Below are 27,275 nucleotides of genomic sequence, written 5' to 3'. Positions count from 1 at the left end.
GAGACCGTTGTGATATCCCCGAGCCCTACGTCCCTCAAGTCGGATCACGCTCTCGGAAAGCTGCAACCACTCGCTCAACGCGGGCATCTTCCAAGCCACGCCAAAAGGCGGGTTCGGAAGAGAGTGTGGTTTGATGCTGGTTTCACCGCTCATTCGGGTCCGGTGCCCACCATTATCGAGCCCCGTGCTCATACAAGGCGAGAAACTTTCGAGCTGGCGAGTAAATGCGGCCATACTCGCTGGCCCCTCACCCCAGGTTGGCCGTTTATATTATGTGCACGATTATCGCACGAACGCTAGATACCTAGCAGATACAGGTGCCCACGTTTCTGTCATAAGTCTTGGTAACAGTAAGTCACAAGCTACGACGCTTCAACTACGCCCTGTGATTGGCTCAGCCATTCCTACCTATGGTACACGACAACTGACGGTCAACCTGGGCAACCGACAACAGTATCTGTGGACGTTCATCATTGTCAATGTTCCCACAGCCATACTCGGTATTGATTTCATACAGCACTACGAAGTGCTAATCGATTCAAGTAGGCTGCAGTTAATTGATACTTCGTCGAACAGCAAAGTCATGGGCTTCAAAGCTCAAAAAACGCTTACCGAATCTTAGGCGTCTTTTATTCGCGTGACGATATATTCCATGCCTCATTCGAGAAATTCCCCAAATTAACTAAACCACTCGAGGAGATTCCATCGGTGACAAATCGTGTGGTACACTACATAGTCACCTGCGAACCCCTAGTCACGGCAAGATCACGCCGACTGGCACCGGAAAACTTGGCTTTCGCTAAACGTGAGTTTGTGTTATAGTCCAAAGACACCAATCAGAAGCAGCGAGTTATCGATCGGATCAAGGACGCGTGAAACACATGCGAGCAGCTTAGAGTCCTGACTGACCCTGCTTCCTGCCTAGCCCAACCAGTTAAGTCCAGAACACAAGTCTCAGTCTTTGCGATATGAACCATTATATTTAAAACATCCTGAGTGTATATATCAACCAAACAGATCACAACGTACCAATAAAATATGAAACAATATTTGTACAAGAATTAGACAGATGTGGCTGTGAATGAGGGAGGTAGTAATTAATATACTGGGTATAACTCAACAGTGGTAAAACGTATAATAATAGGTTGTGGGTCAAAATAAAGCTTATAATAAGAGGAATATGAATATGCATAGTTTAGTTACTTGATAATTAGACAATAGAAAATATACGTTTAATATTGGGCCTCACCTCTTCACATGGTGCGCCAAAAGGATGGGATTAGTTAGAGACCAATTGGCGACTACCGAGCGTTAAACGTAGTTACACCCATTCCCCACATGCACAACATCATCGCATCGCTCAAGGGCACGACTATCTTTTCTAAGATCGATCTGGTACGAGCATATCATCAGATCCCAGTCGCTCTTGAAGATATCAAGAAAACCGCTATCACGACTCCTTTCGGTCTGTTTGAGTTCCTACGAATGCCATTTGGATTACGGAATGCTGTTCAAACTTTCCAAAGGTTTATCGATAGCATGATACGAGACTTTGATTTCGTTTACGTCTTTATTGATGACTTGCTAATCGCATCATCAAACGTAGATGAACACTATCAAAACCTTACACTGTTATTCCAACGCTTTTCGGATAATACAATAGTAGTCAACCCGGACAAGTGTGAATCTGGCAAACCAGAAATAATCTTCTCGCGTCACATCATTAAGTAAGAGGGTATTTCACCTTGAGAGGACAAAGTACGTGCAATAAAGGAGTACAACGTACCGTCCACACTCAAGGAACTGAATGCATTTTTCGGTTTGGTTAACTTCTATCGACGTTCCATCCCACACGCGGCAGAACGGTTGCGACCATTAACCGATTTACTTCGCGGTAATCCACGCAAATTAGAATTGAACAATGCCGCACGTACTGCATTTTCAGAGATCAAAACAGCTCTCTCTCTCAAGTCACACTCCTCACTCATCCTGACCCATTAGACTCGCCTAGTATAGCTGTTGATGCATCAGATTTTGCTGTAGGAGCCGTTATGCAACAGAACATCTCCGGCAGTTGGTAACCTCTCAAATTTTTCTCACGACGCCTTACTCCCACAGAGACGAGAACTACTAGCAGCCTACTGTGCTGCCAAACATTTCCGGCGCGCAGTAGAAGATCGTGATTTCATTTTATTCATCAACCACAAGCCCTTAACATATGCTCTGCATACCAAGTCTGATCGCCACTCACCACGAGGGTGCAGACATTTGGACTGTATCGCTCATTTCACGACAGACTTTCGTCACATTAAAGGCGATTCGAACTATGTTGCCGATGCTCTGCCACGTATTCTAGTGAATGCGGTTGCCTTACTGGTGCTCGATCTTCCTGCTATGGCTGTCGCCCAAGCAAGAGATAGCCCCTGTACAGAAGAACAACATTCTACAACTTTTCAGTGCCAGGAAGTAGCCCTAGCTACTAGATCAGGTACTAACCTGTGTGATACTTCTGTCCGTCTTCCTCGACCCATCGTACCCTCTGCTTACCGTCGTCTCATGTTCGATGCCCTGCATTTACTGTCTCATACAGGTATCGCAGCTACATTACGCCTCATGGCTGCACGATACGTCTGGCCGTCTATGGATGATGTCCGTATGTGAGTGAAGCAATGCTTACAATATCAACGATCAAAAGTGCACAGGAATGTAGCTGACCCCATCGGCACATTCGCTACGCCTGATGCTCGACTCGATCACGTTCATACTGACATTGTGGGACCATTTCCACCATCGCATGAGTATGATCACATACTCATGTGCATCCACCGTTTTACATGATGTCCCGAAGCTATTCCTATTACATCCATTACGGCGGAGAGTTGCTCACTGATTTGTGGAACGATGGACAGCGCAGTACGGTTATTCCTCGATTGTCACGACTGACCAAGGACAACAATTCGAGTCCGCGTTATTCTCCTCACTGACCCGGCTGCTTGGTACGGAACGCATACGCACTAGACTTCTTTAACGAGGTTACTCGTATATGCGACAAGAAGAAACTAGTTATTATACTATACTTCGATATTAAGAAAGCCTTTGATAAAACACGTCATAATCTTCTAATCAACAGACTTAAGTCAGTTGGAATTATAAATCCCCTTTTGCAATGGATCAAGTCTTTTCTTACGAACAGATATCAAACAACCAAGATAAACTCTACAACGTCTACACCTCGACCAATAACCAGTGGTGTTGTGTAGGGTAGTGTCTTGGGTCCATTGCTCTTTATAATCTACATCAACAATATATGCAAGTGCTTTAGCACAGGTAAGACCTACCTCTATGCCGATGACTTAAAAGTCATCTATAAAACTGACATTTGCGATTTAAGTAGTACTATGCAAACAATCCAACATGACCTCAACTGGTGCAAACGCTGGAGGTTAGAGCTCAACACAGAGAAATGCGGCTGGTTATGTATAGGAGACACGTCTCTTAAAATAACACTAACACTTAGCAATCACACATTGCGCAGACTGGCATCAGTAGCTGACTTAGGGGTACATTGCCCACACAGTCTTAATTTCTCTGAGCACATCTCAGCCAAAGCATCTAAAATGCAGAAATTGCTTAGCTTCATCCTCCGTAATTCCTATCAAAATGAATCTAATATCCTTCTTTACAAGGTTTGTGTAAGACCTATCGTTGAATACTGCTCGTCCTTATTTTCCAACCTACGCCTATCTGATATACTAAAGGTGGAAGGAATACAACGAGAATTCACCTGCAAAATAATTAAGACTGACTCAGTCATTGACCATAGTTCCCGATGCCAAATCTTAGGAATAGAACCCCTTTGGAAACGAAGACAGGTCTAATTTGATTCTCTACTTTAAACTACTTAAAAACCTTACTTATTCAACATATAAGATAGTTCTTGTTAGAGATTTACATGAACACGAACTTCGAAACAAAGTATCTACAGTCAAGGTTGAGAAATACAGATCAAAAACTCGGGATATAACTTCTTCATAATCAAGTATGCCATAATATGGAACAGTCTTCCCTCCGAAATTCGCGTGACAGACGAACTAAATACGTTTGTAAAACTGCTTGATCAAGCCCTCACTTGCACTGATCTTGCACGTACGAACATATCTGTGCCCCACTCAGACATCATAGGCTCTCTCTATGTTTAGACCAAACTGGACTTCAAGTTCAGTTTGCCTTATTTTTCCTACTTTGCAGTTGTACTAGTTACTTTTTCCACCCTAATTTTTCACTTGAAGTAGACAGGTAACTCACTGAACCTATCGATACTGTTCAACTAAACTCGGTCGCTAAGGGACACTCACTACCACCCTCAGAAAGTCAAGAGGACCGCACAATCGATTGCCTACTACCAGTGGTCTTGCATCTATGGAGCCTGTTACCAATCAACTGGTTAGGACAACACAAAATAACATCAGCACCAAGTTACTGTGAGTTTCTTCCTGTTTATCCTGTATTAGCTTTTTACTCTTCTGCGCACTATGTTGACTATCAATTAATATTATTTCATCACTCGTTACCTTATCTACAACTCATACACTCCTATACTTTTTCGCCTGCTTTAATAAACAACCATCCTACATTATACCATTCTTAATGTAGAATCCAAACTACGGTTTGGATGTTGAAGAATAGCCTACCGGGGATTTTAGACACGCGCCCTTTCCCGTCGAAATCAGAACCAGTAATCGGGTAACTAGCGGTTCTATAATTCATCATAAATTTAAATGTAAATCGTTACCTAAACAAATATTACCACCCGGCTATTCAACCAATAATTGTTCAATCAATCAAATCTAAATTACAATAAATAAAGAAGTTGATAGAAGATGAGGGGAAATTACCATTCACAACAAATGAACGTTATTCTATCCTGACTGGATAGAGCACACACAAAAGGAGGAGCAAATCAATACGGCCACCGCCAAGAACAAGTGTCAAGTAAAACAACACAGATGCAGTTCAGGAAGAAACACAAACTTAGTGAATGCGTAAGAAAAACAAAAACTATAATAAAAAATACAAGTATTAACAACTCAAATGTAATCAAAATACAACAATGTACAACTAAGGGGATCAATAGGAACAAAGTACAAGTATATACATGGAGGGATTTTCACCAACACACAAAACCTTCAAAATGGATCTTACACCGGCCCCCAAAATCCCTCCATACCACACAAGCTACCTTGATGCCTACGGTCATGGTTCATTATATAACATATCACACCATAGGAACGAGTAGGACTTACAACAGTACGCCTACTCGACCTAACTACATTAATAATAACAAAGACTAATCCAAAGCTTCAAGGAGACCTGCTTCACCTGTTCTTTGGTGATCAACGATAACAGTCGTGATATAGACCTAATCACTCTTCCCCAAACTCCACCCATGCTGTTGGATGAGGGCCTCGCTGATAATTCAATGTTTATCTTCTGATTCGACTGCTGCACAAACTTGCTTAACTCAGAAACTGTCCCCACGAAGCTTGACGCACTGACACTGTAAATCTCTGGAGGTTTCCTTCTTCTTCCAATAAAACGCAATAGAGCCATTAAAAATGAATCAGTAATCAAATTACACATCATTTCAATATGTACTGCCCATGTTTGCAAACAAGTAAACACATATCCATACCCTTTTTCTAATGATCTTCCTATGTGTCCTTGTTCTTTATGACAATGTCTATCATTTCTGTCACTAAGTATCGACTGGGTAAAATTACTGGATGTTTAAAAGCATTTGGGAAATCTGAGTATCTTAGTCGACATCCAACGCAGAGTAACCCATCAAGCATTATCAATGAAAAACCTTTCAGATCATCATGACTTACTACTTTACTGCTGTTTTTAAATTCACTAAGTAATTCTCCATACACTTCTCTCTGAACCATCAATAAAATCTTACGCTTGGCAATGTCAAGCTCTTTGACCTTTAAACATCCTAGATGAACGGATCCTTCACAACTCGGTAAACGAAGTACCATCAGGAATTCGATGAACCTTCTAAACCAGGTTGCAACTCTGACTAATTTCAACCACTCGGAATAATAAGAGAGAATAGGTGTCATGTTGTACTTCATACTACTCAAGTTAACCACAGCAGTTTTTCTAAATTCAATATCGTCATGAGTAGGTTCCGGACAGTCAGTGATTGTTAAATAAAATTCGCCATGCAATAAAGTAGGACATTTGAACCAAGATCGGTCATTTTTTGTATACTTCCTCTACATAATAATTCACTTATCTGCTTAACGAAACTCTTTGCTTGATCACAAGTGGGAATGGATATCAAGCAATCATCAACATAGGAATTATTCTTGACATCATCTACAACATAACCATCATAACCGTCAGAGAATATTTGGGCCGTCTTATTCAGGGCAAAGTTCGCGCAAAATGGCGATGATGTGGCATCAAATGGATGGGATGTCATTTGAAACTCGGATGGTTCCCTCGACATGTCTCCCTCCTGCCACCACAGAAATCTTGAAGCTCCTCGATCAGACTCAGGGACCTTCACTCGTATGAACATTTCTTCAACATCTGCAGGGATTGCAACTGCCTCCTTGCGAAAACTTATTAATATACACCTTAACTCAGCGGTGGTATCGGGTTCTTGATAAATCATATCATTTGGGGGAACCCCTGCAAACTGGGCGGCACAATCAAGGACCACTCTAAGATCTGGTTTTTTCATGTTTAATACTGCATGATGAGGTAAATGCCATCAAGGGCGATAATAAGACTGCAGATATATTTCAAAGACCCTCTCCGCATAAGTCTTAGTAAAATCACTTTCAGTACTTTTGGTATACTTGATGTGCAGACTGACATCCTTCGACAACATACCCTTCAAACCTTGTAATCTACGGTTTGCTACTTCATAATTATCCACTTTCATATCTGGATTCTTTTTCCACGGTATAGAAACTACAAAATGTCCGTTGTCGAAGCGCGTACCATCTTCCACAATCTTTATAGCCACCTTGTCGTCTACCGATAATGATTTATCACTTGAATATGCATCTGAAAACTCTACGTCATAAGGCTTACGTATTTCGTTCTCTAATGTCTGTATCTTACTGGTATGATTAACAACTCTTTTTCCTATATTCCGGGCATGATGGCTTATCATTTACGACGTTGCTTGTCGAGTCAGTGTGCAGCAGAGCGTGATGTCTCCTCTCACAACTGTCAACCTTACAGAGCCTTGTCATCTTACATTCATTAACCTTATGTCCTTGTCTAAGACAGACAAAACAGATACCCTTGCTTTTAGCGTGAGACCATCGGTCTTGAACTGTAAGCGCTAAGAACTGTGGACATTTATAAATAGCATGGTCGTAGGAACACATACTGCATTTAGTTTTCGTTGTCGAACTATTCCCTTGCTCCGATTGCACGTGACAGTTCGTCTTTACGTTATGTCCTTTTCTTGAACGATTTGCTAACCGTCCAAATCTACTACAAGCCACTCTCGCACGCGATGTGATAAACTGAGTGAGTTCGTGAAACGTCGGCTCTCTATCATCTTCGGTCAATCTATCCACCCAGTCCGCCCACTGGGCTTGCATAGGTTGAGGCAAGAGTCTCACTATTCTTTCCAAAGTAACTAAGGAATTTAGATCAGAGGCATAATGCATCTGTTCCAAGACCATGGCTCAGTTTTCCATTTTAATAGCCAAGTTTGATAGTTGCTCCCCGTCGGTATAATCAAAATTCACAGCATTGAATAAGTCTTCTAATGTTTCTCGAGCGATTACATGAGACTGTCCGAACAAACGTTTTAGAATTTCCCTTGCTCTCTTATAACCAGAGGATGCTTCCATCATGACACAACCCTCAATAGCTCTTTTCGCCTTGCCCTTACAATAGTGCATCAAATAGAGCAAACGTTGGCTATCATCAGTGACTCTTGACGCTACATAGGTCTCAAATTGCCTTATAAATATCCAGTACCCTCTCGGCTGTCCATCGAAATAACTCAATCCAACCGTTGGAAGTTCTAGACCAACAACAGGCGCTATAGGCGAAACGCTCTTTCCTGGTAATTCAAGCCTTTGCTTCTCCTTTAAACTAAGATTTTTTACGTCATCTGTCATCGAATTAAGACTAGAGTCACTACCATGATAATCAACCCTATTCGAGTCTGAACCATGACACTTAAGGACATCAAAAGGCACTTGCTTGGTAATAGGGGATTCTTCATTAACATCAACGAACTTTGAGCTTGATTTCCTTCCACATTATAAACGAAAGGACCAAATATTTCCAGAAACAATAATCAAAATCCGCGAACGATTGCCAAAGGATTTCGGCCAAGTTATAATTGTTTAGAACTGTAGAATCCAAACTACGGTTTGGATGTTGAAGAATAGCCTACCGGGGATTTTAGACACGCGCCCTTTCCCGTCGAAATCAGAACCAGTAATCGGGTAACTAGCGGTTCTATAATTCATCATAAATTTAAATGTAAATCGTTACCTAAACAAATATTACCACCCGGCTATTCAACCAATAATTGTTCAATCAATCAAATCTAGATTACAATAAATAAAGAAGTTGATAGAAGATGAGGGGAAATTACCATTCACAACAAATGAACGTTATTCTATCCTGACTGGATAGAGCACACACAAAAGGAGGAGCAAATCAATACGGCCACCGCCAAGAACAAGTGTCAAGTAAAACAACACAGATGCAGTTCAGGAAGAAACACAAACTTAGTGAATGCGTAAGAAAAACAAAAACTATAATAAAAAATACAAGTATTAACAACTCAAATGTAATCAAAATACAACAATGTACAACTAAGGGGATCAATAGGAACAAAGTACAAGTATATACATGTAGGGATTTTCACCAACACACAAAACCTTCAAAATGGATTTTACACTTAATGCTTATACTCTGATTGGCAAACTATACTATAATATGGTCAACAGAAGCACTGCATCGATGCCTTATCCACAGTTCATAACCTGTAACTGCCTGATAAGCTTGTAAAATGGTACTTTTAGAAATAGTGCTTTCCAACAGGATGTGAAACACAGAGGATTGTGTGAGGTATGACATATATAAAAAAATAAGCATAAATGAGCCTAACATCACAAAAGGAGGGAGGGCGGAGGTACTGACCAGCAAGCACTGTTAGTGAGGGTGATAACTTCAATCCACCCGTGTTTGTGGGGGCAGAACACTTTGAAGGTATCAAGCACTTTATGATTGAGAATAAGTCAATCAATCTTTGATATAGATTGTCTTCCTACGCTCACCACTCAGACTCACGTTTCCAATATTATGCTGGATTAGCTATTCTACTAAGACAACCTATAACATGCTAACTCGGACTTTTACACTAAGATTGTGTGGCTAGCACCGGATAAACAAAAAAAGGAAAAAAAGTTAGACAACAAAAGATATAGTCATTAGTATTCTTACCACTTCATCCTCTATACACACACCCTTCGAATAAACCGCTTTCCTTGTACCAGCCTTGACTTCCTTTCCTTCATGTGGGCTTACTACAACTCGTTAAACGACACAATTCATTGTTCTTCATTACTACATTCTCTAATATGGAGCCTCTGACTTCATTTCGCTCTAACAAGAGATAATATGAATTTATTCTTGTTAATTATACCTCTGTCCGCTCTACTGCACAATGTTAAGCGACGTTTGGCGTTCATATCCAAGTGCCTTGCTGCTCTTCTGTTTCTCTTTTCTTCTTCAGAAATTCGCTCTGAGGGTACAGCTATGAAAATTCTGACGTCTGGAACAAACTTAACGTACGCGTCCCCTCAAGGTCACAGTTTACAGCAAGCGCTCTACGGGTATACTTTATATCAACTATAAACTAAATAAGTTGCGAAGCATGTTGTGAACCAACGAATGTTGTAATTTATAGATCATGCCTGTAAAAATGGCGTGTACCTGCGCATGCAGAAATATATATAATTATTATTATTACCATCCAGCTTCTAATGGTTTAGTTGAAAGGTTTCGTCGCCAACTTAAAAGTGCTCTTCGAGCACACGACAACGATAACTGGTACGAAACCCTACGGCTCGTCCTCTTAGGTATCAGGACGAGCTTAAAGGCAGAAATTCAATGTTCCGCCGCTGAAGTTGTATATGGCACGACCTCGCGTCTGCCTGGGGAATTTTTCTCACCACGGATCAGCAACGATTTTGGTAACTCAAAGTACGTCCAACGATTATCTGAATTCATGTTAACACTGCCTCCGGTGTCAACTCGAATACAACATCGACAGGTCGCTCTCCATCGAAAGTTATCTACTTGTTCGCATGTTTTCATACGACTAGGTTTAGCACGCAAACCATTGCAACAGCCTTCTGAAGGACCTTTTCACGTGATTTCTCATCACGAAAAGGCCTTCAAGGTTGATCGTCATGGCCGCGTCGAGATCGTCAGCATTGATCATTTCAAACCAGCATACGTCGATGACAGTGCCCTACCTTATAAGTTGAGACTCAATGCTAGACCCATCAAACATACTAGCAGGATCTCTACACCCACTTCAGATTCCACGCTAGATACATCAGATACCTCATCTCACGTTCCAGTCAACAGTGCGTGTCACCTGCACCATCTACGGACGAGAATTCAGTCCAGATCAGCAGATCACGCCGCCCTTGAATTCGGATGAAATTGCAGGCTCTCGAAGTACGAACGAGACCACCGTCTCACGTTCCGATTGTCGAGTACGCTCACCCGTACGCTTTCGAGACAAACTGCACAATGAACAACGAATACGGTTTAGGACTCTACCTCTATACTGCATGCATGCTACACCTTTTCCCTTTTTCTTTGATTTTTTTAATCCTGAGCCCACACCTCCGACCATCGCCCGTCCGGTACCGTCGACTTCAGTCAATTTACGTGAAAGCTGGCTTGATCACCACGCTCTTGTCAACGTACTCAGTCGATGTTCTGGTTTCGAATCTGCCTAGCATGTGTTTGGTCTCGCAATTGATTATTATGGTCGTTTCTGGTTCCCTGGCTCAACGTGGTTTCATCCTACGTCGGCAGCGTTTTCTGGTCCGCACCCCTACGAACGCAATTCTCAGATCCTGGATACAAACCACCCTGGTGTGGTACTCTAACTCGAACAACAAATACAGCACCATTATCCTGGTACCGTCCTACGTTATAGACCTTTGGTGGCAACTCGAGGATCGAAGATCGCTTCCTGTTTTGCCAACCCTCACGTCCTACAGTCGCAGGTTTGCCGTTCACTTTTACGAACGAAATCGCTACAAATCGAAAGTTTAAACCCTTTCTAGCGGGGGGCTCCTGTAGTGACGTACTTTTATCAAGAGAACGCAATTGGTATAATGGAAAGAACTATTATTATAACCATTTGTTCCACTGGTTATTTTACTATACTTGTTTGTTTAACTGTACTAAAGACATTCTTCCTTCCGTCGGTTGTGACCTTGCACGAACTTACGTTTGCTCAGTAGTTTCGCTTGTACTCCTTTGGCACGATCTCGGTATTATTCCGATATCACGAGATCGCCAACAAATATATATCGGGGAGAAGAGGAATACCAAAGAACACACTACGCCGAGAAACGGAGACAAACATGAGAAAAATGAAAAGTGGACAGAAATAGAAAGGATGGCCCAGGACAGAGTGGGTTGGAGAATGCTGGTCATCGGCCTATGCTCCATTTGGAGTAACAGGCGTAGGTAAGTAATTAAGTATCCTACATAGAAGAGAGTGTTGTGACCAAACAGCCAACGTCGAAATCACACCTTGCTGTTAGTACCGAACACGGATTATCCATTCGTCGTATCAAGACACTATGGTTACTTCAGTGACCGTGCAACACAAAGGACATTATTACAAAAATATATTATAAAGAGTGGGCAAAAGAACAAAGTGCGACTACTGCTGTATTAACCAGTCCATGGCATGCAAGTGACTGATGCGTGTTGGTTGTTGTTAACCTTGAAGAGAATCGATGAACTATTCGATATTCAGTGACCCGACTGCCGTGTGGTTTAGCAGGGACCCAACGACATTTCACTGGCCCTCACCATAAAGTTGCATTATTTTCAAGTTTCTTCTGCTATATGCTCGGCTGACTTACGTCCTTTCCTGAACGTAGATTGTGTTTGATTCATCAGTCAGTGTTAAGCTAAAATAGTTTACCAGCGGCTTGTGTGCAAGTGTCGCATACCGAAAATTATTTTAGAAGTTTTAGTGAAATGTATTGCTTATTCGGTCTTAAAGTGTGCCAATTTCAAGCCAAATCATCCATTACTGTAGGTGATCTTGAGCCAAAATACTTGGCCCGGTCATAACATAGAATATTAGGTAATTGGTGTGATTGGGCATTTTAATATCCGCCTACAGTTCCCGGATGTTGTTAATTATTAATTTGGGTATAGGATCAGTTTTACACGGTCTGTCATTTTGAGCATCACTTTTGATTACCCAGCCTTTATTGAAATACTTGCCCTATTGACCGTACTCAGGAAGCGGGAGATAAGTTGGTTGCGGCTACAGCGCATAGATTGATTCGAGTCATAGGGCATGATGTACCAAGCTTTGTATCTTAAAAAATCACTTAGGTGCTAATTCGGCATATTTCCTGACTTTCTGATTTCTTAGTCTTAGCGCTTATTACATAGATTTGTAAGGATTTTCATAGGTCTTCTGTCATGCGCTTTCCGAACGGGAAGTTTAGTCCTAACGTGATTTGCATTTATCAAACTTTTGCTGTGTTCTTACGCAACAAAAGTACCATTTCAGTTCTAAAGAATCTATCCTGAGCTATACGTTCGGTAGATTAATTTTTTTTAGTTTCACCATATTTAATAGTTACCTGTGGTTTTGCCCCAGCTTATTAATCTTTTTTTTTTGTTTTTCACGTATAGACTAGTTTCAGTTTATACCACTCGTTTTATCCATTTTTGTCCGTTTTCAGTGTGCTTTTTAGTGTTTTTTAAAGGTCTTAGGCTTTTCCAAGCATCTATAACATAGTTTGCCTCAACATAATCATGAAAAACTCATGCAAACGTCCGGGATGCCGTTTTGCTGTTACAACTGGCATGCAGCGCGACAACTGCAAAGGTTGGTTCCACGAAGCATGCACAGATCTGACAGCAACTGATTACAACAGACTCAGCAAGTCAGACCAAAAGTGGGTATGTGTCGCGTACAGCACGGACGCTGTAGTCTTGCTGAGTAACATCATTGTCCTACTGACAGGTCTTCGGAATAAGTTGTCAGTTAACTTGGATAACGATTAAAAAAACTGGTAGACAAACAAGAGCGTGCGACGGATACAAAAATAGGAATGTCGACAGGTATACCATCGATGGATCATCCATCAACACTAATGATCACGTGTCGAGGCTCAGCACCATCATTACGTCGACGGTATTAGACTCCCTAAGCAAACTCGGGTCTCCCAGCTCAGGGTCCCTGAACACAACAGTGGTTCCCAAGAACCCTGTAGGCGATTCGACCCACGTTAAGAGAGCCCAAAAGAACCAGGCATCACCGCCTAAGCCGAGCAACCCAAGTGTTGCTGCACGGAAAATAACTGGTGATTTGGTCGCACAGTCTACCCCCAAGATTGTTCGTCCAGTCAATAAAGAGCCCAATACTCAAAAACTTCCTAGAATAGAGCCTTTAACGGTCACCCGGCTCACTCGAGGAAAGGATTCTAAGCATCTAAATCACATGACGCTTCTCCGAGTAACACATAAGAATGCTACCGACGTAGAGGACGTCTTGCTAGCAAGTCACTTGCTGAAATCCGATGGTAAGTTAAGGATATTGCCCGACATACTGCACTCTGAGCGCAATATCATACGGAACACCCCCAAAGAATCTCGCGGGAAGTTCTTCCGCGGAAGAAACATAATTGAGCAAGGTTTACCGGAAAATGCAGACCCTACTCAATCAAATTCTGACATCAGGGAATGGAAATTCATCAGACAGTCCTTGAGGCTCAAACACATACTGACTGAGCATGTGACGAGACTAGCCAAAAAGGACGGTGATCTTAGACCCTGTCTAATGAAGATAACCTTCCCATCTTCCCACATGGCGGCTGCAGTTCTGGAAGCATTTCGTTCCAACAGACGTCGATTGACACCTAGAATCCACATGCACCCGGATAGGCCTTATGAAGCTAGGACCAAACACGAAGGCAAGTTGGAGCTGACCATTCCACTTGTGGACTGTCTAAATGATAAAAAAACGTGTAAAGGACAGGGCCTGCCACCTCGGCAAACCTCATATAGGTGGTCTACCTGTCCATTCACATAAGGCTCATACAGAAAAACAGAGCGAAGCTCACACGTTTTAAATTGAAAGCATAAACTGCTTATATATGAACGCCACGAGTCTACCAAACAAACTGGATGAATTACGTGAACTTAGTTATGCTAATAAGGCCCATCTGATAGGAATGTCTGAAACCTGTATATCTTCTCAGTCCTCGGACCAATAGTTAGCATTACCTGGGATGACTTTGTTCCAAAACGACAGAAAAACAGGAATTGGGGGCGGAGTAGCCACATACATAACCTCGAGTTTAACAATCTTGAGGAATCCATATGGTGCTCTGTAAGATTGTCTAGTACTTCGAGGTGTCTAGTCGGAGTCATTTACAGGAAGCCAACTGCCGACATCGAGTACGATAGTCGTATGCTGGAAGGACTATCCCGCTTTACCTGTCTCGGTTTCACACACATCCTGATTCTGGGGGACTTTAATCTCCCTAGAGTCAACTACGCGGAACACACGTACACTGGAGGCGACAACTCAATTGAAGCTCGGTTCTTCAACCTCATCGACGACTTGGGCTTATATGAAAATGTGAGGTCGGCAACTCGTTGGAGAAACAGTCAGACACCATCGCGCTTAGATTGTGTATTTACAGACGGAAGATTTCTAGTTGACAACCTCTCAATCCTGGCTCCTCTGGGAAAGAGCGATCATACCGTCATAGCCTTCAGTTTTGTCATCAAAACTAAGCTAGGGTATCCCAACAATAATTTGCGTTGTAATTTTGAACAGCTGAATGTGCCAGCTCTACATGACTATCTACAACAGGTGGTTTGGGATGTTCACCCTCAACTCGATGTGGACGGTCATTGGGACTTCTTACTGCACACGCTCTTATGTGCTACAAACCATTCAGTTCCTCAAACGGTTCCCAAAAGCTGCAAGCCACCTACAGTAATCAAGAACCGTACCCTTCGCTTGGTAAGCCGCAAAAGGCACTGTTGGGCGGAATACAAACGAACTGATAACGACGGAGTGTATAGGCAATACAAACATATCAGGAACATATGCACGAAGGCTATAAGAGAAGATAGGCTTCAGTACCAGACAAAGCTTATGGACAAATTTGCCTCTAACCCTAGAAGCCTATTCCGTTATGCAGCCTCTCTTCGTCAAGCCAAAACAGGGGTTTCCCAACTGCTAGGTCTTAACGGCCCGACCAACAACGATGACGACGCCGCTAACCTTCTGGCGGCACATTACTCTCAAACATTTCAACCGGCTGACATCAACTTTACTGACGACAGTTTCATCTGCAATTCCACAGGACTTTTCGAAGTGAACCTAAGCGCTGACTTGGTGTTCCGGAAATTGCAGCACTTAAGACTAGATACTTCTCCTGGCCCGGATATGGCTCATCCTGCCATACTGAGGGAGGCAGCCTCAATCCTGGCAACGACGCTTAGCGTGATGTTCTCACATTCGCTAAGCTGAGGCACACTACCGGAAAATTGGAAGCTGGCTCACATCACACCAATTTTCAGAGGAGGTCAAGGCAGCGAACCTTCAAGTTACCGACCGGTGGCTCTTCTCTCTATACCTTCAAAAACCATGGAGTCCCTGATATGCGGTGATATGCATGACTATTTTCTGCCCTTAAACTTCTCACCCCAACAGCATGGTTTCAGGAAGGGTGACTCTTGTACAACCAACCTGCTGACTGCGGTGGACAGATGGACAAGCATCCTCGATCACAAGGGGAAGGTTGGTATCATTTACCTACATTTCTCAAAAGCTTTTGATAGGGTTAACCATACAAGTCTTATCAACAAGCTCAAACGATTGGATATCAGACCACCTCTAAATGATTGTCTAATTTCATATCTGAAAAAAATCGACATTTTAAGGTCAGGGTTAACTTCACTTTATCTCAGGCTATGGAATGTCCTATTGGGGTCCCCCAGGGCTCAGTACTAGGGCCTCTTCTCTTCTTGATCTACATAAATGATCTTCCTCAACAGGTAACGTCAGACTTATTACTTTTTGCCGGCGACGTGAAACTTCGGAGAGAGATACGCAACCAAGACGATATACAGGCACTTCAGGAGGATCTGACTCGACTTCAAAGTTGGGCAGACGATAAAGGAATTACCTTTAACACTTCAAAGTGTAAACTAGTCCATCTGCGACATGTCGCAAACTACAGTTACAACTTAGGAAACTCCTCTCTAGTAGTATCCCAAGTCGAAAAAGATTTAGGAGTCCTGGTGCCCCATGATTTGAAGTCTTACGCTAACTGTGACAAAAATGCCTTCCGAGCAAACCTTGCACTGGTAACGTTGAAGCGCATTTTTGGACAGTTTGACGGACGAACTTTCCAGTTAATCTTCAACAGTTTTATCCGTCCCCATTTAGAGTACGGAAACATAGTACTCCCCCCTCACTCCAAAAGGACAAGGTCACTTTGGAGCGTATCCAATGGCGAGCCACGAAATCAGTTCGAGGACTCAAATCTAAACAACAAGGTGCTTAACCTGAATACACCGGAAAACCTGGGAAAACTTTTGACGTTGTGATAAAATATATTGGTTAATGTGTCCGTATTGCTTGAGGTAAAGAAAGTTCTCCAATCAGTGCTTCTTAGATAATTGTGGAAGTTATTCCAATCAACCTTGCGATAGTTTTTACGAAGTGTTACGGTTTTACTTCTGCCGGTTGTGGTTTTTACATTAAGGCTGCATATGACAATGCTATGATCACTACCTAGGAACTTTTTTTCCAATATACAAAGTATTGGGGATTAGGCCACTGGTAAAGACTAAGTCTAAGATGTTTTGATGTCTGGTAGGGCTATCGACATACTGAGTCCATTGTCCAAGCTCTAGACATTCAATAAATGATTCATAACGTCTCGGCGCTTTGGCTGGCAGCCAAGAAATTTCGGGCGTATTGAAGTCACCACAAATGGGCTTGCCTGTGAATGAAAGGGATGATGCTAGTGTGAATACCTCCGAAAATACTGCTATTTCATCTATTGATGCGTTAGGTTGACGATAAACACAGCCGAGCAGTAAGGTAACGGAATTCGACGGCTTTAATACAATCCACACCGAATCCTTCAGTTTGTTTAGTTCAGGCATATCACATAGCAGTGGGTTTAGGCTAGAGTGAGCGTAAATAAGGCATCCTCCGCCTCGTCCATTCAATCTATCGCTTCTATATAGAAAATAGTTATCAAGAGATATACTTCGGTCGGAAATATTACTGTTAGTCCAGGCTTCAGATATCATAATAAGTGATGGTTGATATATGCACCCAGACAGGCCATATGAAGCTAGGACCAAACACAAAGGCAAGTTGGAGCTGACCATTCCACTTGTGGACTGTCTTGTTTATAAAAAAGACGTGTAAACGTCAGCGCCTACCAACTCGACAAACCTTATATAGGTAGACTACCTGTTAATTCACATAAGGCTCATACAGACAAACAGGAAGGAGAAGCTCACACGTTTCAAATTGAAAGCATAAACTGCTTATACATGAACGCCGCGAGTCTACCAAATAAAATGGATGCGCTACGTGAACTTAGTAATGCTAATAAGGTTCATTTGATAGGAATATCTGAAACTTGGTTATCTTCTCAGTTCTCGGACCAGGAGCTAGCAACACCTGGAATGTCTTTGTTACGCAACGACAGAAAAACAGGAATTGGAGGTGGAGTAGCCGTATACATACGATCTTGCTTGGAGGTACACCAAGTTCACAACCATGAGTTTAACAATCTTGATGAGTTATTATGGTGCTCTGTAAGATTGTCTGCTACTTTGAGGTGCCTAGTCGGAGTCATATATAGGAAGCCCACTGCTGACATCGAGTATGACAGTCGTGTGCTGGAAGAACTATCCCGCTCTACGCGAGCCACGAAATCAGTTCGAAGACTCAGATTTAAACCTTATGAAGAGCGCTTCCAATCACTAAACCTTTACCCATTAGAGTATAGGCGTCTTAGAGGTGATTTATTAATGGCTTATAGTATTCTTAACACTTCTGGACATCCTCTCAAACACCTACTTAAGCTTAGTTCGAATAATAACCTAAGGGGTAACACCCAGAAACTGGAAACACAACAAAGCAAGACGGAATGTAGACACAACTTCTACTCCTCAAGAGTTGTAAGAAGGTGGAATTCGCTGCCAGCCGAGCTAGTCCAAGCGACTTCACGGGAGTTCTTCAAGAGGCAACTTGACCTATTCTTAAGGACCAAGGACAGCATCATACTATGATTTACCAATTTCTGTTCCTCTTTTATTGTTGACATACCTAGGTTCCTGCCTGGAGGATTTGGTTATCCCCTGCTACTAGACACGGAAGCCTGTTAAGCGAAAGCTTCTTCTATTCCGTCCACAACCATTTGAACCATTTGAATAAGATAGAATGCATTCGATGAGAAGTTTCTCTTATATGAAATCAACGAATTGAATCACATACTTTTGAACATTCTCTCTACCCATTCACTGAATACACTTTAGGGCACTTTACGGAAACAATTAACAAAAGCATACATGGGTACTGTCTTATCATTACCAAAACCAAGGGTTCAGTAATGAGATGTTGATTTCCATGAAGCACCAAATAATTTTTTCCGAGGTGAAGAATGAATTCAATTAATCGGATGGCATGGCTTGGCCTTGCAGGCGTGGTCATTCTTGAGTGTTTCTCACATCTTTTGTTCATATTAAATATATTGTTCTATCTCTAGACTAAATGTGTTATCCACCATATATTGGTGGTTGTTAGGATGCGAAGTGTTTATGTAGACAATGATGTGACTTCCACATAAGGTCTTGTAGATCAGGCAGTTACATCATCACAAATCTACAATTTTAAGACTAGGTCTATTAGTAGAGCAGTATTGATAACGAAGTATATAACAAATTTACAGGCTGTCCACCATCATTCTCCATCTAACCCTGTCCCGGGCAACCCTTTCCAGTTATTTCAGATTGCTATTCATCGTTTTCATATCTGCCTCCGATTCCCTACTCAGTGTGTTCTGTGGCCTTCAACTCTTCCGTTTCCCCTCAGGATCCCAAGTTAGTCTTTGCCTCTTGATACAGTTTAGTGATTTCCGTAACGTATATCCTATTCACTTCCAGAATGTTTTCCTAATTTTCTCTCCATCTTGAAGCTGGCTTGTTTCCCCACAGTAGGATGCTGCTGATGGTATCCAGTCAACGGATCTGGAGTATCTTGCGCAAACAATTATTTATATATAGATGCACATTTTTATTATGATTGAAGTAGCTCTGGAAGCTTCAACCCCGTACAGTAGAACTGTTTTGACGTTCGTATTGAAGATTCTAACCTCAATGTTGTCTGACAGTTGTTTTGAGTTCCATATGTTCTTCAACTGTGAAAATTCTACCCCTGTTTTTTCAGTCCTTACTTTTACGTCCGCGTTGTATCTTCCTGGTTCATTGGTGGCGCTGTCCAGGTACGTGAAAGATTTCACCCCTTCCGGAACTCCTCCACCAAGCATGATTTGGTTACTACTGACGTCTGGAACAAACTTGACGTACGTGTCTCCTTAGGGTCATAGTTTACAGCAAGAGCTCTTTGAAACTACTTTATAACAACTATAAACTTAATGAGTTAGGAAGCATGCTGTGAGCCAACAAATGTTGTGATTTGTAGATCATGCTTGTAAAAATGGTGTGTACCTGCTCATGCAGAAATATATTATTATTACTGTTCTCCATTTTGTATTTGAGGATCTTGCTTTTTCCTATGTGTATGTTGGGGCCTGTTGATGTAGAGGCTGTTACTACACTGATTGTCTTCACCTGCATTTGTTCGTTTGTATGGGATAGAAGGGTCAGGTCATCTGCGAAGTCCAGATCTTCCAATTGATTCCAAGCCATCCATTATATTCCATGCTTCCCATCAGGTGTCGAGGTCCTCATAATCCAGCCAACCACTAGGAGAAAGAAGAAGAGAAGAGAGTAATCAGCCTTGTCTGGCTCCAGCCCATTCTTGGAATGCATCTGTCAACTTTCCGCCATGCACGACTTTGCACTGCAGCCCGTCATATGAATCCGGATAGTATTGACAATCTTCTCAGGTATCCACCCCTTAGTGTTGAAGAAGCATCCATAATGTTCTCCTATCCACACTGCCAAACGCCTTTTTATAGTCAAGGAAGCTGATGTATAGCGACGAGTTCCATTTATCTGATTGTTCAGCGTCGATTTGTAGTGTCACGACTTCGTCTGTGAGCGCCAATCCTTACGACATCCGATTTGTTGATCTCGGAGTTTGGCGTCTACTAAATCTTTCATCAGGTTCAGTAACAATTTGTTGAAAACTTTTCCTGGTACCGATGGCAATGTGGTTCCCCTTTAGTTTTTACATTTTTTCAGGTCTCCTTTCTTTGGTATTTTGACTAAGTATTCTTTTTTTCCAGTCCATGACTTTCGAAGTATCTCGGCTTTCACCATGAGGCGTTTAAATTCTCTTGGAAGATCATCCAACTAGAAGTGCATATTTCAAACGGTTTAGTTTGTTTATTATGATTAGCGTTGTTTTAGCAAGGTTATTTTTTATGGGGTTGGGTTACCCACCCTACGCCTAACCCTCTTTGTCTATTCGGGCTTGAGACCGGTGGCAGCCCTAGAAGAGCTACAGGCAGAGTTAATATATGTGTATCACGAAGCAAGTAAAATAAATAAATAAGAAAACAAATCATCTATGCAGTAAGATTTGTCGGCAGAATAAGAGTTTGTGCAGTAATTGCGTAGAATAATGCTATGAAAGTATCAATTAATTGCAGAGAATAATCCTCAAATATCAATTTGTATGGGTCATATATGCGTGATGAACATAAAATTAATGTGTAAAGTTAATTTACATAGGTGCAACACAAGATAATGTGTCTAGCTATAAACTTGGGATGTTTACGAACAGAATATATGTGGAAGGAAAAAGAGAACGAGAGAGAAGAGAACGGAAGGGAAGAATATTTCATGTATCCGGGGATCAATCATTATAGTAATAATAATAATAAATTTGAATATAAGCAGACTTTGGGTATTTAGATGAACAGAAAGGAAACAAAATAAAATAACTGACAAAAGTTCAAAGGCTCTACTTTGTTTAACAGTCATTCAGGTAGATATTGGACCTCGTTTGCATAAATCATTGGTAAACACGCTGACGTTTAATAAAGGACGAAAACCGCTCTCGGTAAGAATGTCATCAAGGAGATTTGAAACTAGATCACATTTTCACTGCAACAGAGGCTCACTAGAACTTTTTTACATGGTTGAATAGTGAACAAGGAAAAATTGCAGCGTAAGTTTGTGCAGGTTCTTGTAATCAATAGAATACTCTTTTTATTGAGTAGGTTGTGTAATGATATAATTGAATATGAAGGATTGGTTGACGAAGAGTAAGAAATACCATCCACAAGTCTGTTGTTAAATGCAAGGCTTTATTTAATGCGCTTGATCCAGGGAGATTCTGACTGGAGTTGTTGATATCTTTGGTGATAATCATCGTTGTCAGAATAACCCAAAACTTCTGTTGTGAATCTCCTTTGAACAACTTAAACTTTCACCAAGTCATTACGTCTACAATTACTGTACTCAAAATCTCACCTCTGTTATGCACTTATGGCGGTAGTTCGTCAAGTCTACGACATTGATGCTGACTTCATTAGTTTCGCTAAATACACCCTAGCTGAAAGCTCTCAGTCGCGCACCCGCTCCAGATCACGAAAGAGCTCATCGTGCTACGCGTCCTTTGCAACTACTAGCCAGCTTAGACCAAACGCTTCTCGACATATCGATAGCTTTGTAGTGTGGCGTCGAGTCGCGTTTGACTATGGTCATCACTACAAGAAGATTGCGTACCAGAACAGGCTAAACCTCCGGGTAAACCAGAAATCAGAAGGTGACTGAAGGTTGTGACGATATATATTTGTTGGCGATCTCGTGATATCGGAATAATACCGAGATCGTGCCAAAGGAGTACAAGCGAAACTACTGAGCAAACGTAAGTTCGTGCAAGGTCACAACCGACGGAAGGAAGAATGTCTTTAGTACAGTTAAACAAACAAGTATAGTAAAATAACCAGTGGAACAAATGGTTATAATAATAGTTCTTTCCATTATACCAATTGCGTTCTCTTGATAAACGTACGTCACTACAGCTTTTCAAATGTATTTTCGGACCTGTTCATTTCTTACTTCTGAATTGAATGATTCAGTATACTTCATTCATCGTCTCTCGGTGTTTCGGAATGGCACGAAAGTAAGACGACTGCCACATGGGTCAGTCCATGGCATACTAATAACTGATGCGCGTTGGTTGTACATGACCTTGGCAGGGAACGATGATCTGTTCGACATTCAGTGATCCAACTGCCGGATGATTTGGCTAGGGCTCAGTGACATTTCACTGGTCCTGCACTACGTTTGAGAATGTTGTGAAATTCCGAATACATGTGGCACCTTTACTGTTACCTAACAAATAAGGTAGTACTCTGATTATTAGTTCAACAGTGTATTCGTGTTTCATATCTCATATTTGCTGATAAATTAAGTGACCAGAATTGATTAATTTCAAACATATTCCGCTAGGTGACTTTCAGTTTCAGTTTGGGAAGGACAGGAAGCCTGATGGCCTGTGTTAGTCCTGGCAATGGTGGTCTCTCAGTTGATCCAACTTTCTTTTGAAAGAGTCGACGGATGGAGCCTCAACCACGTGCTGAGGTAGTGAATTCCACTCGTTGATGATTCGATGGGAAAGTCGATAGTCAGCTGACAAGTAATTTGTTCTCGGCTTGTGAACTTTTTTGGAGTGTCCTCGTAAATTCTCTGTTTTGGAAGACAAGAAAAATGAGGGCATGTTAGGTGCAAATTTATCACTAAGCAATTTGCAGACTGTAATCAAGTCGCCTCTAGTTCTGCGATATGACAACGGGAAAAGGTTCAGCTTGGCCAGTCGAGATTCATACGGAAGCTTCGCTATTCCGGGAACCAGCTTAGTCGCCGTTCTCTGAACCTTTTCCAGAAGCTCACTGTCTTTTTTTAGGCAGGGGCTGGCCGCTTGTATGCAGTACTCAAGTTTAGGACGTACGAACACTGTATACAAAGTCAAAAACGTCTTAGCGTCGACATGACTAAAAGCCCTACGTATTGACCATAACGTTCTAAAACTTTTGGCGGCTATTGCACGGCAGTGTGCAGTAGTCTTTAAGTCTTGACTAACGATAACTCCTAAGTCATTATATGTCTGGACGACAGGTAGCTCAGTGTTATTCATCGTGCATGTATCTGTGCCTTGATGACCGATATGCATCACAACACACTTGGAAGTATTTATCGGCAACTGCCATGTTTGAGACCATTCAGATAACTTCTTTAGGTCACTTTGCAGTTATAAACTATCACCCTCACATCGTATCGTTCTCCATATCTTGACATCGTCAGCATATAGCAAGACCGATGATGATAGGATACAAGGAAGGTCATTTACATACAAGAGGAATAGCACTGGCCCCAAAACTGTACCCTGGGGCACTCCACTAAGCACAGTTTCCCAGCTAGATAACTTTGAGTTCACCCGAACTCTTTGTTGACGCCCAACTAAGAAGTCTTTTATCCACATCAATAAATTGCCTCCAATCCCGACTTTTCTTAGCTTATATAACAGCCGGTTGTGCGGAACTTTATCAAAAGCTTTACTGAAATCAATGAAGGCGACGTCTACAGGTAGCTTTTGGTCCTTAAGAGCACACCAGCTTTCACGAGCCACTAATGAGTTAGTGAGACAAGAATAACCTATTCTGAAGCCATGCTGCTTCTCCGAGAGGATCCGGTTTTTATCGAGATGCTCCTTCCGAATAATCTTTTCTAATATTTTAACAACCACACTAGTTAGGCTAACGGGGCGGTAGTTCTCAGGTTTGTGTTTCGTGCCTGTTTTGAAGACAGGACTTACTATGGCGTTTTTCCAATCTTTCGGTAAGCGACCCTGCGTAACGGATAGGTTAAAGCATGTACTTAAAGGGCTTGCAACGAAGTTAGATAATTCCTTCAGTAGCCTAGGATGTAATTCATCGGGCCCCGTGGATTTACCTATGTCAAGCTTATTTAGCAGACCAAAGACATCGAGTTCTTTAATGGTCACGCTATCCAGTGTATGTATGGGGGGATCTGTATACGCTGACGAGAAGGGCGCTTCTATGGTATACACGTCGCTAAGGTAGTTTGAGAACGCTTGAGCCTTACCAAAGTCGTCCTCCACTAATGATGAAGCAGTGCTGTCTCCCCATAGAGCAGGAATATTTCCTTTTCTCCTTGTCCTTTGGTTTATATAGGAATACAAGCGTTTAAGACATTCTATGGATTCCTTAACAAGTTTTTCTTCGTACAATTTTCTAGACTTACGGAGGGTCGAGGCACAAGTGTTCCGAGCCTTTCGATACTGAGATTTTGACTCATCAGTCCCCAGTAACCTAAATCTATCCCACGTTTTCCTTTTCTTACGGAGAAGGATACGGACCTCCCTACTGAACTATGGTGGTGAGTTTTTCGGCCCCTTTGGTACAGTCCAAGGGATGTGAGGTGTGGTAACTTTTAAGTATGATTTTCGAAATGCGTCACAGGCCGTTTCAATAGAGGACTCTGGGTCTATTGTCCAATCTATTAACGATGCTGAGTGCATGGTGTCTGGTATGTTTGCTTTCCAGACGTTGGGTCTGGACTGGACTGACGCGTCCTCATGACTGGCAGTTATATGGAAGTCAAAAGTTAAAACTGCGTGGTCACTTTTACCTAAGGGTGGCATATGGTGGAGGTTCGCAACATCATCCTCATAGTGAGTCAGTATAAGATCTAATAAGGATGATTCAGTGTCCGGATCGTACCTTGTCGCTTCTTTCACATGTTGCACTAGAGCACATGTGATAACCCCATCAACTAGTTCCTGCTCGAAAGAATTCTCCGACGATTTAGTTCGCAGATTTTCCCAGTCTACCATAGGTGCATTAAAGTCCCCTAGGATTAGACATCGACCACTTTGGGACCAAGTATTGAGACTGCTTAACAGGATCTCATTTGCCTCACAGCTTGGACTGCGATAGACCAAACCAATCAGCAGCTCTTGTCCCTTGCATTTTAAGCGAAGACTAACTAATTCACACGTCCCACTCTCATGGGATACACTATCGATAATGGTAAATGGGATAGCATTCCTAATGAATAGGGCTACTCCCCCTCCTTTGCGCTTCTGTGTTCTGTCGGCTCTTACTAACGTAAAGCCCTCGAAATCAAGTTCTATACTATCTATAGCCTGTGTCAGCCAGGTTTCTGTTACTGCGATTATATCTGGCTTTGTAGAGTCAATCTGTACACCTAGTTCCGATCGCTTATTAAGTAAGCTTCGTGCATTGGTGTAACAGATCTGAAGCCTGTTTAAGTGCCTTCGTGCTTCACCCAGAGTGGCTTCGGCATCATTCTCTGTCGAAGTCTTACAACCCGAAAATTTACAATTTTTAGGTCCTTTTCGCCAGCGTATAACCTAATGTCATGCTCAAAACGAGCTTTTGGTTCAGAGCTCTCACTATCCTCGATTCTATGAAAAATAACTGATCTGTCGCTATGATCAGCTTTCGATTTTTTTGACTACTTTTACGGGGGCAGGATTCCCTTTTATATCCCTACGTTGTTTCTTCCTTACAACCTATACCCATTCGTCAACGGTGCTATGAGAAGCAACAACAGTTGAGTTAAACCTACTGTTGGATTCCGGAGGGTTGTCGACGACCTGAGAGGTCAGGTTATGTTTCTCGCTAGAAACCGATCGAGCCTAGCGATTGCGGCTTCTAGGCATTTCCTGCTGGATGCCATTTGGAAGACGGGGAATGGAAGAACCTACTTTTCTTGAGTTTTTGTTTAAGACAGACCTCTTTGGAGACTGTTTTCCCTTCTTTGATCGGTGTGAGTCACCTATTTTCGAACTCACCTGAGTTTACTTCATATCAATTTGCGTGTCAACAGAGCGAGTGCTGTTTGATGTGTCCCGACTACGCTTGCTATAACACTTTTTCGCAGCATCTAGCAGTGCGATGGCCTCGGTCAACAAGCTGCTTTCATTCAAACAGCACTGTTCGCAAAGCCAAACGCAACCCTTTTTACTGAACCCTTTAGAAAGCCGCAGGCGTTAAATCCGAGCAAACTTCGTGGTACCAGCCTTTGCACTAATCGCACTGCATGCCGCTTTCAACAGGATAACGACAACCCGGACGTTGGCAACTGCTTTTTTTACACTGTCCGGTCATTTAGGAGGGGTTTTTTCAATATGCGATGATACCCAGAAACAAAAAAATTATCAATGACCAAAAAAAGTGAAGAGCTGTAGATTGCTAGGACTAAAAGTACTAACAGATACAGTTGAAAAAGAGGTACTAAAGAGTACCAACGACAAAACAGTAAAAACGATACTTTAGTCGAATACTTTAACTGAAATAAATTCAATTAAAGTGGAAAACAGTAGTCTTGATACGTAATAAACGATCAAAACAATGAAATTTACTCAGCGAGGAAAAATACCACTGTCCTTTTTAAATAGCGCGCGTCTTCCTTTTGAAAAATATTTTGGAAGGTTTGTATCAGTATCTACATATCATAGCCTATCATGCTCGCCGTCAGCCTGAATGGACACGAATACATCAATAAACAACTTCAATGAAGGTATGTAAGATATTATCTACTGGATAAGCGCGTGAATAAAAAATATCGGTACTGTCCATTAACCGGTGTTGATAAGTGCTTTGCTTCCACTGGACTACTTAGATAATTTATTCTTGCAGAAAAGCTTAAGCTCGGCAAAGGGAAATCTTCCATGCGTCAAACTCGTGACCTCTTAGAGCTTAAGGTATATA

The 27,275-nt window shown here is 42.0% G+C and overlaps 2 protein-coding genes across 2 annotated transcripts in view; one reads left to right on the top strand and one right to left on the bottom strand.

Moving 5' to 3' along the window:
• Window positions 1–274: 274 nt before the first annotated feature.
• On the bottom strand, window positions 275–9,891 carry MS3_00002043 (uncharacterized protein). Its single transcript, XM_051209597.1, has 4 exons — window positions 9,701–9,891; window positions 8,645–9,660; window positions 8,542–8,596; window positions 275–8,505 (listed from the first exon to the last, which is right to left on the bottom strand). The coding sequence occupies exon 4, from the start codon at window positions 6,752–6,754 to the stop codon at window positions 6,212–6,214; it is 543 nt and encodes a 180-aa protein (XP_051075053.1). The 5' UTR covers window positions 6,755–8,505; window positions 8,542–8,596; window positions 8,645–9,660; window positions 9,701–9,891; the 3' UTR covers window positions 275–6,211.
• A 17,099-nt stretch (window positions 9,892–26,990) lies between these two features.
• PIAS2 (E3 SUMO-protein ligase pias2) overlaps window positions 26,991–27,275 on the top strand; it is a 28,329-nt gene continuing 28,044 nt past the window's right edge. Inside the window, exon 1 of the mRNA XM_051209596.1 lies at window positions 26,991–27,268. Coding sequence (XP_051075052.1) covers window positions 27,236–27,268 — 33 coding nt within the window. The 5' untranslated portion in view covers window positions 26,991–27,235. The remainder of the gene's footprint in view (window positions 27,269–27,275) is intronic.

This window comes from Schistosoma haematobium, chromosome 1, assembly GCF_000699445.3.
Source record: "Schistosoma haematobium chromosome 1, whole genome shotgun sequence".
Taxonomy (NCBI): Eukaryota; Metazoa; Platyhelminthes; class Trematoda; order Strigeidida; family Schistosomatidae; genus Schistosoma; species Schistosoma haematobium.
This window is presented reverse-complemented; position numbering and strand designations above follow the sequence as displayed.